General features: G+C 43.7%; 1 protein-coding gene across 2 annotated transcripts; it reads right to left on the reverse strand.

Moving 5' to 3' along the window:
- Positions 1-1,763: 1,763 nt before the first annotated feature.
- LOC113573920 (cortexin domain-containing 1) lies at positions 1,764-15,315 on the reverse strand. Of its 2 annotated transcripts, XM_027004496.2 has the most exons (3): positions 15,144-15,315; positions 2,532-2,774; positions 1,764-2,021 (listed from the first exon to the last, which is right to left on the reverse strand). In XM_027004496.2, the coding sequence occupies exon 2, from the start codon at positions 2,718-2,720 to the stop codon at positions 2,541-2,543; it is 180 nt and encodes a 59-aa protein (XP_026860297.1). In that variant the 5' UTR covers positions 2,721-2,774; positions 15,144-15,315; the 3' UTR covers positions 1,764-2,021; positions 2,532-2,540. The 2 variants fall into 2 exon arrangements, with proteins under 2 accessions (XP_026860297.1, XP_026860298.1); XM_027004497.2 differs by lacking the exon at positions 15,144-15,315 and having other exon boundaries at positions 2,532-4,624.
- Positions 15,316-15,685: the final 370 nt, after the last annotated feature.

Raw genomic sequence — 15,685 nt, forward strand, 5'->3', positions numbered from 1 at the left:
GTAAACCATCGGCACGCGGCCAAGAAAACCACGTGACGTCTGAATGAACTGAACAGGCAACGAAAACCTGAACCACTTTCAAGCTGATCAATCGATCGACCGAAGATCAAGCAAACACACTTTATAGCAAAGCAGCCGGTAATCATTAGATCATCTGTCTGAGCCACACAGCCTAAACCACGATTCATCGGGTAGGCTTAAGTGTGTTTTCAAGAAAGGCTGTAGTACTTTTGGAAGGAGTGGATGTGGGGTGTATTGTGAAGAGTAGCCTATCTGAAACATTGGGGTTCTGGGTTAGTTATTATATTATTTCCTTACCGTAGTTATAACATAAAGTGAAAGAGAGAGAGGTTTCTCGGAAACTGCGAGCCGTCCTCCGAGTGACATTACAACACGTTGTGACCAGACAGTATATAACACGATGTCCTAACGGGTTGTTGTTGAGTGTCAGGCTGTGGCTCCCACAGCCCCCTGCCTAAGGTGACTAGGAGCCTTCTTTCTTGTTTGTTGTCTAGTATTTGTCCGGTGAGGGCTTTCTACCCTTCCTGTTTAAAACAGTACATTCTGAGTGGACCTCTGAGCTCACATGTTCGGCAATAGTCCCGTTTGCTCTGGCAGTAACGTAGCCCTCGGCGGACCACATCGTACTCTCCGGCGCGTCACCGAACGTCCGTGGCCGCGCGTCCGAGACCGAAAAGACGGGACACCGACGCTTTGGCGGATGAGTTGTCCTCCTTGCCGTCCACATCTTTGCACTGTGGGAATGAGAAGGTTGACAACGACCTAGCCTAGACTAGCTAGCGGCTGTGTTGCAGGCAAAGGGACTCCGGCGCATCCGAAACGGCGAGGCCTATATCCCCATTAGTTTATCGGCAAAGCAGTGCAAATAGGCACAACTAACGCTACTTTCGCTTTGATGTTTGACTTTAAATGCGTGGCTGGTTTTACGTGTACATCCCTCCACAACAGACTACCACGAATTAAGTCTACCCTGCAGACTTTCAGCTCACGTTGACGTCTCTGAGTAGGTGTATGGCTTAATTAATAATGTGAGGAATTTGAAAACATCCCAATAAGATGTTTTGTTTCCTTAACATTTAGCACTTTACAGAAAAAAAATGTTCATCCATATCTTTATTAAGCATAAGAACATACATAGGCTAAATGTACCGCAGCAAGTTCTGATGTTTCGTATTCTACATTGTTCTTGTGTGCTACTGCTCATGTGTAAAAACGACGAAAAAAGCGTTTCGGGCTTTTCGATTGCATCTGAGGCACTTGATAACATGCAGTTAGGATTATAATTCGCAAGTACATACGATAACCTGGCCATGGTGCAGGGGTGAAAAGACAAACTAAGGAAGGAGACGCATCTGATTGTTTGAGCTAATGCGGAATAAAGGGAAGTCAAATTCACCTCTGTCACTAAAAGTCAGCCAGGTCTGGGATTTGTAGTCCTATAAAAAAATACCCCGAACTGCATTCAAGCTAACAGCAACGCTTTTGCCTGTTCAGTGTTAACGGTAACATATTACCATTTTTGAAATGATGAGTTGCCCTTATGAGGCAGACTTTGTCAGCATGCCTCTGAGCCAAGCTTCATTTCACTGCACAGCATTCTCAATATTTGCACGGTCCATCCATCATGATTATTAGAAAAATGTACGAAAAGTAAAAGGTGCCCCAAAGATCAATGAAAACTCATGTGTGTATTATAACACTGACTGACCCCCCCCCCCCCCCCCCCCCCGCCCCCCAACACACTCCCAGAATGCACTGTGTGTTGTTTAGGAGAGCAGGATGACTGGTGGTCATTTCTCTCACTGATAGCTGTTCTGGGACACGTAGTGTCCTGCAAGGGCTGTGCTGTATTGGATCATTCTGGTGGACCCAGGCCTCCGCTCGGATCGACCCGGACCCAGCTTGGCAGAGCGCCGTAGGTAGTTTCAGAGAATCGCGGAGTCTCTAGTCACTGTGCTTTGGTGGTGTTACCTGACCCTCTCATCCTGGAGGAGACGCTCCTAAAAGAAGAAAGGGGGCTTTTGCTGCAGTCACAAACAGCCACGTGTTCACATACAGTATATTCAGGGGAGGGTATGTGCTCAAGGGCAGGATTTGGGAGTTACAGGTATGTGACGTTACGTTGGCACAAAGGCTATTTAGCCTCGTACAAATGGAACAATGCTGATTTCTATTTGCTGTTTTCAGTAGTAGCCACATTAAAATATTCAAGGTTCTTAAATCAAGGCAAGCTAGCGCTATTTAGTCTGTATGTTTTACAAGTATGTGATGAGGGCAAATGGGGGTAGTGGGGTGGAGAGAATCTCAGACACGTTTCTTTTCAAGACAAGTCTTCTTGCTAACCGGTATAGCTTGAGTTGTGTATCCTTTGGATGGAAATTATAACTTTGCGGGTACCGTATGTGTGCAATTATCACCAAATACCACAGAAGTCCCATATCTGCCAGAGGTCTGGAATGTGTGTGTTTTTGTGTGTGTGTGTGTGTGTGTGTGTGTGTGTGTATGCAGACCTGGATCTGCTAGTCGTCCAGGTGCTGCTCCTCCCATGTGGAGGTAGGGATGGCACTGTAGGGGTCCATGATGACCTTGGCGCAGCGGATAATCATGGCCACCAGTAGCAGGCAGAGGAAGGCGATGCAGGCCAGGGTCAGGCCCTGGTCCACGTCCACGAAGGCGGGGTCAGGTGTTGTCTCCTCCATCGCATCGGTCTGTCCGCATCGATCCGGACCACTGCTATCATCCTGATCGCTTATCTGAGAGGCAGAAAGAGAGCGAGATGAAGGTTTATATTGCACGCATCTCTCTTAATGTCTCATCCTAATGTGCAAATTACCAAGTCATACCAGCGATGCTGTCAGTAGCTTGTTTCTTATCGGTTTATTTACCCAAAGCTGTTTTTTGTCTGGAAGAGTCAATATCAGCAGCTTCTGATTGAGAGACTGTTTGTTCAAGAGCATGTGCATATCAGACTACATTTGCAGTCTGTTCAGTGAAAAATTGTTCCATTGCATGTGTGTTTAAGCAGTTAGCGAGGCATTTTCTGTATGGTGCCATCGTAGAATTTATATGAACAGCTTTGACCAGAAATCTCTCGAGCAGGGAAGCTCCATGCATGGTGCTTGACACCCAGAGGACTCTGGCAAGGAGGAGTCATAAATTTCCACCCACTCCCTGATCCTGGATCGGATACAACGGGAACAGTGCCCTCTCTCTGGGACTACGATAGGATAGTTCATGGCTATGGTTATATAAGAGAACAGATGTTATGGTATGACTCAAGCTATAGAGATTCAGTAAGGATAAAGGAATTAGAACTATGCCAGTTTATTATTTTTGAGATAACTGTTCCTTTTTTATTTTCCTTGACTATAAAACATTTCTTAATGTTTTATTCATATTATATTATATATGTAATAACATATTATATATGTTGTCCACTACAGGACAAATTTGTATATAACAATTTTGTCCAGAAGAATGGCCATATTACTCTTTAGTAGATGTACAGTTCCATACTACTTAGCAAGCATCTGGAAATGATTTGGTTAGACCTAAACATATGTACAAACTGACAGTTCACACAAGAGCCATCAGGAGGGACTTACCACCAAGGATATAGAAGGTCCTCATAAACGGACCTTCCTGTTTCCAGTTTAGTTTCTACTTTGTTTCCTGTTGTGACGTGCTGGGGTTCATGGGTTTGGTGAACATTGCTAATGCTGATTTATGTCACCTGCCCTCACCTTTATGAACAAACCCCATAAAGTGGATCTCACCAATCACAAACTGCTTAGCTCCACAAGGTAGTGAGGAGGTAGGCCAGAGCCAAACACCAATGCCAGGGCATCATGTTATGTAGTGAATACACTTTCCTCACAAACCCACTCAAAGTTTAGTTATTGTCAGGCCTGCAAATAACTGAATGTGCAAGTTAGTATTTAGTACATCCATAAAAGTGCAGCATAAGGTCTGTTGATAATGTACTCTATGCTGAGATGTACACAAAAAGCTAACTGATCATGTTCCTTATGATTGCCTACTTGCCTTGATTATAAAATGAAAGATTTCTTCTAAAACCAGTAACCAGTTTTTTAAACAATTCCTTGAGACCTGAAATTGTCAATGAACTTGGCAGTTCTGACGCACATTACAACAATCATAGTTACCTTACCCTGGATTATAAATCCTACAGTGACATTAAAAGAAACCAACACATATTTATGCCCAAATATTCTTTAGAAAACATTTTTAAAAAATTAAGAATAGTGCCAGTATAATCCCAACTGCTGAAATGAGGAAACGTAATAAGCCCCATGCCAAGGCATGCCTAAAGGCTGTTTCTAACTCTTCAAGGTCATGCCTGCACACAGGAGATATTAAGATAAAGAGGCATGGTTCAAACCCTCATGGAGAAGCACAGCTCGCTGGGAAGGAGGTCCATGACAGATTCATGAATGCTTGTCATTTATAATCAGACTAGCTGTTTAATAATGAGACAACAATCTCTTTAATTAGCCCCATTAATGAAACCACATTCAGTAATTTAGGCGTTCATCCACCTTTGCGCTTTCATAGTATGTTCGCAAATATTTATTTCCACATCACTTCCATCTGAAACAATTATTCAGTTTGTTTATATTTTGTCATCTGTTATATTAACATCTTTTGTCAAAAACATATTTAAAAATCATCTGGCTTACTGAATATAAATGCAGCTGCTTTATGAGTTTCAAGTCCCGTGTGCTCTGAGATTTGCACAAACTTTTAAATTAAATAGCAAGCAATCACTCAGCACAAGAATTTTACAGCGAAGAAACTATAAAGCAGCCCAATCCTACTGGCTGCATTTTTCTCTCTAAAACCACTTTGAAATTCTAAAATATCTTATTTTCCACCTCTTCATTTATAACTCGCTCTCCTTTGACAAACTGCTTTACACATAACTTTGTACCCAACTCCCCGTTGACATCTGCAGGCTATAGGAATGCTGTATTATACCTCTGCTTAGTCAATAAAGAGTTTATGAACTACTTCAGTTCCAGTCAGCCAGAGTGATGAAAGGAAAACCAGAGACACTGGCCAGTGTGGTCTTTTTTAACCCACGGCCCAGCTTGAAGCCTTGCGCTGATCTGAAGCCCTTTCCAATCTGACGGACTTTGTGGAACTCTCTATGTGTTGTGGTTATGCGCAGATGTGCTGCTGACCTGGGCCTGCCTGTTCTGTTAAGTCACTTCTGTAACACATTCGTTCTGAAACTGATCTCAGCCTAGGTCATTCCAGAGTACCACTGCGAATAACAGCAGTGCTGCATGTGTGTACTGGTTGATTGCAGTGCAGTGGACAGGATGAAGAGTGATCATCCGTGCTGAGTTTATGTTCTTGCCTGTCTCCCACTTTCTCTGGAAAACATGTTTTTATGTCAAAGAGCAGCTATGATGCATTAGTGCCCCTCCGACCGCAGACATTGCTAAACTGTGTATTGGTTCTTTCTCTGCTTACACAGAGGATCTGCAGCTCCATTTATTTTGAGGAAGCCAGATGATTTTTTTAATGTGTTTTTGACAATATGTTAATATAAGAGGGTAAAACAAATTTGAATAAACATTTCAACTGGAATTGATGTGGAAATAAATATTTGTGACCACACTATGAAAGTGCAAATGCACTTGTAGGCCTAAATCACTGGATGTGGTTTCATTAATCTAATTATTGTCTCATTATTCTTTTTTTTTTTTCCTTTTTTTTTTAAGACAAACGGCAGCATAAAGCTTTAGGGTTTCACCAGCTTTAGAGAGTCGCCATGCGTTCCATTACATCTCTTCATCCAAGTCATAATAAGAGCACAGTTCACAGCTTCAGGTAATTATTTATTTGCCTTCAGATAAAAGTCCTCTCATTTGATATAGCCTACTGGAAAAATATCAACTGAAACGGCCAAGTAGCGGAAGTTGCTTGTGCGTGTGCGCGCTATACAGTGATTAATAGGAAGGCGGGCTTTCGGTGACAGTAGCAGTGACTTGGGGCCATAATGAAAGATTATCCCGCATTTAAAAAGAAACTTTAAAGTCTCATTAGTTCAACACATTAGACATCAGATTTTTGCTTTATCGTTTCAGTGTGTTCTAGCAAGCAAGCAACGTTAGCTAGCTAAAGTGCATCTAGTACAGTTTTAACGTTATCGCAAAAAAAAAAAATATATAAATCGCGCACCCAACCTCAAAAATGCTTTACGAGCCAACAGGAGGAAAAAGAAAACCGGTAACGCGGTGCGCTTCTCTTCTTTCACTCCTCAAAAAAGCGCAGTGTGAACCCCGTCTCAGCTACTCGGTAGGTGTTTGCCCATGAACACTTGTGCCATTGATTTTGACTGCTGCTGCCACCATGATCGGCTACTACGGGGCCGGTGAGGCTCTCTGACGCTTCTCCGGGAACGGAGCTCCTTTGCTGCGTGAGCACTTTCTGGATTGTATCTCATGTGCATAAGGTCGTGCGCGCTTTGCGCTTGTCCGTCTGGGTCCTCTATGACAGCAATTTGGAAACGACTGCTTGCCTGATTACTCATAACAACAGTAACCTTGGCAACTCCATTAGCAATTTAATGGAGAATTACCGCTGACTGTGACGACCTAAGACGCGGGGAGGTAAACCTTTCATCTTGGAAAGAACGCGGATGCTCTTCGTCGTTGCTCGGTTCTAGACTCGGCGATGTCCTTGAGATGGCGTACACCGCTCTGTGTAATAAAGGAGACGGCGAAGGAAAATTCAAAAATCTCCATTGCAATAATCATCTAGCTGACATTCTCAGTTAATTGGCTTGGTGATCCACCAATAGGCTAAATCTATTCTAACTATATAATGATATGTGAATGAAGGCTTAGCCTAATCCTGTTTTGAGTCTGTAGTGCACAAAAGGCCTATATCTGTTCCACACGCGCACACGCACACACACAGAAGTGTATTGATGTAGGCTAATTTTTTTGCTTGGAGTTGAACATGTTGACAGACTCATTCATCTGAATGGACATCATGGCTGAAAACTAATTAAAGCTGGCTGAATGGCATACCTCCCACTTTTATTCTATAGGCTTATAAATCTATAGCCGATGTGATTCTAAACATGATTTGTGCTTTGTGAAGGCTGCTTAGTCTCTCCAGCAGCTACACCAAAACCAGCCCTAAAGGTCATTTGCATCACTATGCATGCCAGTCCACAAAAGTTGCTGGATAATGATGTAATGCTCAAAGTGGTACTTGGCAAGATTTAGTCCAAAACAGTAAGGCTGGAGGCAATGAAGGTCTTCAGGCAGACTCCTGGTAAGGCTCAGCTCCATCCCTATGACTTGACACTAACAGGCAAACTGTGAAAAGCAGAGTTCTTTAAAGCGGCTAGGAATAAACGCATGCTCGATAGCACAGTGACGTCTTGCTTTCTTATTGTATTTGTTAGAGGCCTGAATCACATTATAGATCATGGGTGCTATGACACTAAGCAATGCTCCCATATAGGTTTGGATAAACCTCTCTGAGACTCTAATAAACAAATTCCAGTAGATATTGAGGGCATATTGGGGGACTCTAGCCTCTGCGCGATGTAACTGTAGAAGCCTATTCATTGTTTTGACAGGGAGAACAGTTTATTAAGGCTTTACAGTCATTGTTACAGGATGTTAGCAACACATCACAGAAGTTCCTTTCTCATCTGCTAAAAGAGTTGGGTGATATTATATAGACAGAAAAACACAGATTTAATTGGGGAACTGGCATGAGTTTCAAAGGTTAGTGTAGGATGAAAAATGACTAAGATCCTGAATATTAGCTGAAGGCTTAAGCAGGGCCGATCTCCATACTAAAGTAGATCTTTTGCTCCAAGTAACTTCATCTCACTCTTCTCTTAATTTGCACTCCTCCTTGCCTTTATGTCACACATTCATTTCACTTTGCACATTCTGTTATTAACAGAATAATATTAACAGAATCATTAACAGAGTTTCTTCACGCAGGTAGGTCTTGGATGGCACATGCTTAAAGCCATAGCTGTGTTCTGCCTTTCAAAGATTCTGCACCTTACTCTGTATGGCCAAAAGTATGTGGACAGCCCTCTCGATTATTGAGTTCAGGTGATTCAGTCACACCCATCGCTAACAGGTCTGTAAAACCAAGCACACAGCCAAATGATTTCCATAGCAAACATCATCTTAAATACGAACCTTTACATTTACGGCATTTAGCAGATGTCTTATCCAGGGTAACTTACAAAAGTGCTTTGTCATCTACTCATAGAATGCATCCTAGCCATTACAGTAGGTTAGAGTCGAAGATACCATTGAACTAGGATATTGCTAGATACAGGAGTCAATACTGATATCTAGAAAGTATTACAAAATGAGCGTAATTACAATATCGAACATCAATAAGTGCTAAGATGGTTCAATTAACCAATCATAGTGCAAAATGATAAATAAGTGCAGGATTAGTGATCAGTTAAATACCTGCCCTGCTAGTTCAGCCCTGGTTATCTGTAAGTGCTGTTATTGTGGAATGGAAGCATCTAAGAGCAGGAACAGATTAGCTATAGAGTACTATGCCACACCAATCACAGCATGGCCACCAAGTGCTCGAAGCATGCAACTCCTAAAAATCATTTATTCTCACTACAAGAGTTCCAAACCGCCTCTGAAAGCCACATTAGCTCAAAACACTGTGCGTCAGGAATTTTAGGAAATGGGCTTCCATGGCTGAGCAGTGGCACAGAAGTCTACGATCACTCTGCACAATGCCAAGTGTCGCCTGGAGCGGTGTAAAGCACAATGACACTGGACTCTGGAGCAGTGGAAACGTGTCCTCTTGAGCGATGAATCACACTTCACGGGGTGTCTGATGGACAAATCTGGGTTTGGTGGATGCCAAGAGAATGCTAAACATGCACAAGGTGCACAAAGCAAGGTACTCATGATGTGGTATAATGAGTTTTGTGTGTAGGAAATCCAGTGGCTTGCACAGAGACCTGACCTCAACATCTCGAATTGAAATGTCAGTTGTGAGGCAGGCCAACATCATAGCTTGACCTCATAGTCTTTTGAGCGAATACACATAAATTCTCATAAACACTCTCCAAAAGCTTGTGACAAGTCTTCTAGAAAAGTGAAGGCTGATATAGGGGAAGAGTCTATATTAAGGTCCATGGTTTTGCAATGGGATTTCCATCCAGCTCAAATAGGTGTGATGAAATAAATAAAATTCTGTAGACATTTCTCCTCCCCATTCATTTGGTTTTGCTTCTTTTTTATTTTACCCCAATTTTCTCGTAATGTTAGTAGTATCCAATTCCACACACAAGCTAATAAACCTCCCCCATCACACACTACCACCAAGCCAGGAGGGTGAAGCTAGCATGTACATCCTCCAGTATACATGCAGCTCTGCCTGTGTTGCACTATACTGAGAGATGGAGGAAGTGATCAAACCCACCAAGAAAGCCAAGCAAGGTAGTTACATTTTAATTGCCTTTTTTGGGTGTGTTGCACTAGCAATTCTAGTCAGGTGGAAACTTTCCTGAGGAGAGTTTTCACTGGTGAGGTAAATGTTTTTTTGGCCCGTTATCATTTAACCGGTAATACTTTCACTGTTTTCATAATTGCTTAGTGTGATTAACGGGCCAAGTTTAGGCTGTGTGCATGGAGGGTCAGAGCTTGCCCGGGAGATAACCGTATACTGCAGTGTGTGTGTGTGCGTGTGTGTGACAGTATGTGAGAGAGAGAGAGAGAGAGAGAGAGAGATGAGGGGAGGGGTTTAAGTGAGTGTGTGTGTTTGAAAGAGTGACAGAGTGTGTGTGAGCCAAACACAAAGGTAAGGCTTAGTTGTGATCAGACGTGAAACTGGTTGGCACTCTGAAAGATGTTGTGTGTGTGGGTGTAGGCGTGGGTCTGTTTGTGTGTGTGTGTGTGGGGGGGGGGGGCGGGGGGGGGGGGTGCCTGTGTGTGGATTAGGCCCAAGCAGGACGCTTGATGATTTAATCCTTCTGCCAGTGACGGGAGCTGAAGAGACCACATCTGTTGTAGGTACTCTAGCTGGGATGTTTTACCAACTACCAACACTCAGAGATACACATACACACACACACACACACACACACACACACACACATTCCTTAAAAACAAAAGCCTGCGTATGGGCTTTGGGTACATTTAAAGACATAATGCTGAAGTTATTTGCATGCTCACACACACTGCTTTCAGATGGGGGTCAGAGATCTTCACACACAGTACGTACAGTCCGGATACATCGGATTGCGTGTTTGCATATCACTGCTGGGTACATCCTCCCTCTCTCTCTCCCTCCTCCACCCGCCTCTCTCTTCACTTCCTCTGTGTCTCATCCATCTCCTAAAACCCTTGCTATTTACATCTCCATCTGTTCTTCTGTTAGTTTCATTTCTACTCTGTTTCTCACCCCGGCACCAAAAAAGCACCACCGAAGAGCCCAGTTCCTTAAAGTAAGAACACTGTACCTAGGACTACAGCAGCGTGAGTGTGGAAGACATCGTGACTGTGATTACTCTTATTACAGAGTGCCAACTGTGGGTGTGTGTGCATGTATGTGTATGTTCGTTTGTATTGGGACATTCGGGGAAAGGCTGACTTGTGTGTATGTAAGAGTGTGTGTTTGTGTGGATGCATTTTCCTCAGACCCATGACAGACCTTCCTGAGTCAGGATTTATGTCCTGTTCTCCAGTAATTAATATTAGAGACATATTATAGATGTAAAGTGTATTAAGATGTGAGTTATAGAAGTCTTAAAAGTTACAGTCAGAAAGCATTTACTAAACATTTACTAATGATACGAGTAGGAGTCTTTACAGACAATAAATGCCTAAGCATTTAAACATTTAGAGGCAGTTTTATTATTTATTGTAATATTTGTTATTGTTATGTTTCTATTTTATTTTAATTTTATTTATTTATTTTTTTTTGCAGTAGTACTTAAGTGAAGAGTTCATCTTTAGTTATAATTGTCACGGGACGCTTCCCCCCCCCCCCCCCCCGTCACGTGGTACGGCCTGCCGCGTGCGGGGGGGGGGGGGGGGGGGGGTTCACCCACGTTTGTAGCCACACCCCCGTGAAGGAACGCACCTGTACATGGTTATGTGTTAATGTGTTTGTCTATTTAAACCCCCGTCAGTGCGTGCCTTACTGTTGCTCATTGCTTGTTTGTTCGTGTGTGTGTGTGTGTGTGTGTGTGTGTGTGTGTGTGTGTGTGTGTGTGTGTGTGTGTGTGTGTGTGTGTGTGTGTGTGTGTGTGTGTGTGTGTGTGTGTGTGTGTGTGTGTGTGTGTGTGTGTGTGTGTGTGTGTGTGTGTGTGAGTGAGAGAGAGAGATGTATAAGTCATGTCTGTCGTTGGTGTTATGTGTGAGTGCCATTGTTCTACATGTTTTATGTTAATAAATGTTTCACTTCGAGGGAGTCTGTGCGTCCTGCTCCACGCCCACCGGCACTCGGCCCAGCGACAATGTTACAATAATCCCACGGCCCGAATGGCCATTTCTTGTTGAGAACCTGTCGGCTGTGCCTAGCAGACAGACAGCGTTCGGATATGCAGTACAGCACAGCTCTATTTCCCCGTAAGGCTGTATGCGTAAATCCTTAGCAGGAACCTGAAGCAGGCGATGATAAGGCTGATACTTATTGCTGCCTGTTTATGATAGCAGGGCGTAGCTGGGCCAGGTGGTGCTGAACTCTCGTCACGTTCCTTGTTTCGCGAGTCTTCCTGCCGGGGGGTCGGTGGGGGGCCTTGTTATGGCATCCTGCCTCGAAAAACAACGCAGGGCGCGGCGACACGCCCACTTTGTCATCCGATCATTCTCGTTCCAGTCGTCGCCCGAAATTAAACGCTCGTCGGATTATTCGGCTGGAGGCGTTTCGCTTGGAACTCAACTAGAGCGAGAAGAGGTGTTAAAGGCTGCCCTACAAATAAACTCGGCTTTTTTGAAACACATAAACGCATAAAGGCTTTTTCTGTGAACAGAACTTGCCGTTGCAATGCCTGCCAGCACTGTCTGGAGATAAAAGGAAGACGCGTTTAAGAGTGACAAGAAGAAACGCTGAGGTGAACTGTGCTCTTCGTCAGGGCAGAAGGAGACATTCGCTTTTATAGGAAATCAGGAGCTCTCTGGAAGGGGATTGCTTAGCAGTGTGCGAATCTACCCTGAGGGTTTTGTAGCACACTCAAACACACACACACACACACACACACACACACACACACACACACACACACAAAATGAACCTCAAACTTCAAAGAGCTGCTATGGCACACAGCATTTCTGCTAAGGCACTCTCATTACTGTTGTACCATGTGCATTAACCCTCAGTGTGTGTGTGTGTGTGTGTGTGTGTGTGAGAGAGAGAGAGAGAGAGAGAGAGAGAGAGAGCAAGAGAGAGAGTGTGTGTGAGAGAGAGAGAGCAAGAGAGAGAGTGTGTGTGTGTGTGTGTGTGTGTGAGAGAGAGAGCGAGCAAGAGAAAGAGTGTGTGTGTGAGAGAGAGAGAGAGAAAGCGAGAGATAGAATGTGTGTGAATGCCGATGCATCACTTCATCGACATCCACCAAACATCAATTACCAGGGTGTTATTCTTTTTTAGTAGGGCAACATATAATTTTGCCCTTATTGCACTTTCTAATTCCATCCATGTGGCCAGAGGGGCGGAGGACCCTGGGCCACTGGCCAGAGGATGATGGGCACCATGTCCTGCAGTCCTGCCAGTGAGGCCTATACTGATGTTCTTAATCTTCCAGAAAAAGTCAGTAGTACTCTGAGAGCATCAGCTCCATCAGCTGATCAGTTCTGACACATATGCCCTTCTCCCTCTCTCTCTCTCTCTCTCTCTCTCTCTCTCTCTCTCTCTCTCTCTCACACACACACACACACACACACACACACACACACACACACCAACATACCCAGACGCGCACACAGACACCCTACGCAGCTTTGCAGGTACACCATGCTCCTGGTCACCCACAGCACCAGCCTGGTAGCATTGACTTCTAGTCCCCCTGTAAACACTTTTCACGCAGCACTCGGTGTTGTCTGGACTCAGGAGGTGCTGTTCCGTGAGCTCATCAGAGACCAGCTGTACTCTGAAGCTCCCAAAAGGTCACTGGACAAAATGTAGGCTTATATGGTGTCTTATCCAGCTTTGGAGTCATATGTCAGATACGGGGAAGGAAAGAGGAATACAATAGATGGCTTGCTGGAACTTTTCATATTCTGCTGCCATATTACAAGAGTGCATGAGGATAGTTATCTTTCTGCCAGGAAAGGTTAAAAGCCCTATATCTCCTTCAGTGATTCTCCTTCAGTACAGAAAGGTGGTTTTCTGACCTCCTTAGCTAAAAATCAAAACAAAAGAAAAAACTGCAACTTTGCTAAAAGGAGGAGACACAAAGCAATATGATCCATTCTATTTGGTAGTTGCCAGCTACAAAAGCCTTGAATTTGCAATAATATAATTTAAATCTTATTAGGTTTTAAACATTTTATGAGAATAACACTATGAAAAAAAATGCAGTTATGTCACTGTATTCTCTTTGTGTAATATAGCTTTAACTAGAAGGAACAGGAAGTGTGGGCATTTCAATAAAAATGAGTTCTCTTAGGGTGAATTAGTTTCAACCCATTCATCCTTCCAATATATCAACTGCCAAAGAAAGAAATGTTTTGTTACCGAAAAAGAAGCCTTCAGAATACAGATGGCTGAATTAACTTGTCTGGAGGCAGACAGACAGGAAAGTGTTAGATTTAATCTCTTTAAATTAGTTTTTAGAACATTCTGAATACAAATTAGAGTAAGTTTTAGTGAGGTATCATGCTCTAAAGTCTCTTTGTGGAGACAGAGGCAGGACCTCAATGTAATAAACACATCATTCAGAAGAACCCGTAGTGGTGACTACTCAGGTCGCTGTCGTTGTACGTACAAAGGCAGAAACATTGCATTTAATAAGATTTCATACCACACATCATGCGTTTTGCAACTGGTCTGTCACAAGGTGCCCGTTGTCACGCTATCTCTGCCATCTCAAGAATACAACAATGCCGAGGTCCAACAGAGCGTGCAGTTTTCGGCAGTACCAGATTCCAGTTTCTGTTCTGGATGCTGCAATTTGTACCTGACTAATTCTGTTATATACATAAGCAAGGTCCAGAGTCGGGGGAGGGGGGGCACCAAAAAGTCCAGAATTAACCTTTTGACTTACTGATTGTAATAAATTGCAACCTAGATTAGTCTGAATACCTGTAACCCCCGGTAACAGTATAACGCTCACCTTCCATCATGTCTGAAGCCTAAGATAGAACTTATTTAAAAATAAGTGAACTATATGAAATGTGCCATCATTCAGTGTTACAGCCGTACTGGTATTTAATCAACCAGATCAACCAGAGAGTGTATCACGTTCTGTCATATATCTGCAACCATAAATCTATTTTAGAGTATTAATCATAAATCAACCTGAGGTTTCTGCATTTACATAAAATCCAGTCCAGCACAGTGGCAGGGTATCACGAGCGGACTTTGGGGCGAAGGGAGCATTAATAATACAGTAAACCTGAAAACATCAGTGGGGACAAGCAACCTGCAACAGCTTTTGCAATGGCTGCCGGTACAATTACACCTTTGTAAGTTATGGATGCGAGTCAGCTCTCAGGACAGGCTGAAAGCATTTTTTGTGTTTGCTGAGTTTGTTTAATTGTGAATAATTGTAGGCACTGGCTTGTAATTCCCAGGCATCCTTGTTTGAACTTTTGCATTCCCATAACAACTGTGGTTTGAGTTAAACAATGCTTAAGTCAGCCTTGTTTTGAAGGCAGCTGAACATAGAATCCTTGTCGTGAGTCAGACATCCCACAACACCAAATCTCCCAAATCCTTTTTTAAGGCAGAAAACACAGAAAGCCATGGGTCTAATTAGTGGCGAGCGTGCCACAGTGCACAGAACTAAAGCGTGCGAACCCGGGATCTCCTTGTCGGCTTGCCTCCAAGCCGGCAGAGCAGACAAGCAGTGGCAGGCCAGGGAGTGATGGGTTGCCACGGTGATGAGGCGAGAGGAGAGGAACGGAGCATCCTACCTGATCTCACATCCCGTGGAGGGAAAGTGGGAGAGAGGTGTCCCCGGACGACGCTGCTCGGCGGCTGGGATCGGGAGCAAATAGCCACTGCTGCAGCACCCAGCTCTCAATCTTACTGCATCAGCCACAGAGAGAGCGAGTGTGTGTGTGTGTGTGTGTGTGTGAGTGCATGTGTGAGAGAGAGAGAGAGAGCAGGAGAGTGTGTGTGAGCGTGTGTGTGTATTTGTGTGTGTATGAGAGAGAGAAGGTGCCTGTGTGTGAGGAGTGGGGGAAGGGAGGGGAGATCTCTCTCTCACACACACACACACACACACACACACACACACTCACTCTAATGGACCAATAGGATAGACCGTGACACCCCAGGCAGCCATGTGCAAAGACAAAGCTTGCAGACACACACCTCTTTGCATATAGTTTTCACACAGTCACACAAGCATGTTAAAAATGACTTTTTGTGCATATGTGCACATCCTCTTCATTGCATGTCAATAATAATAACTAAAGCATGAATATTTTTTCTCTCTGTGATGTCTATAGTC

This window comes from Electrophorus electricus, chromosome 1, assembly GCF_013358815.1.
Source record: "Electrophorus electricus isolate fEleEle1 chromosome 1, fEleEle1.pri, whole genome shotgun sequence".
NCBI classification, from domain to species: domain Eukaryota; kingdom Metazoa; phylum Chordata; class Actinopteri; order Gymnotiformes; family Gymnotidae; genus Electrophorus; species Electrophorus electricus.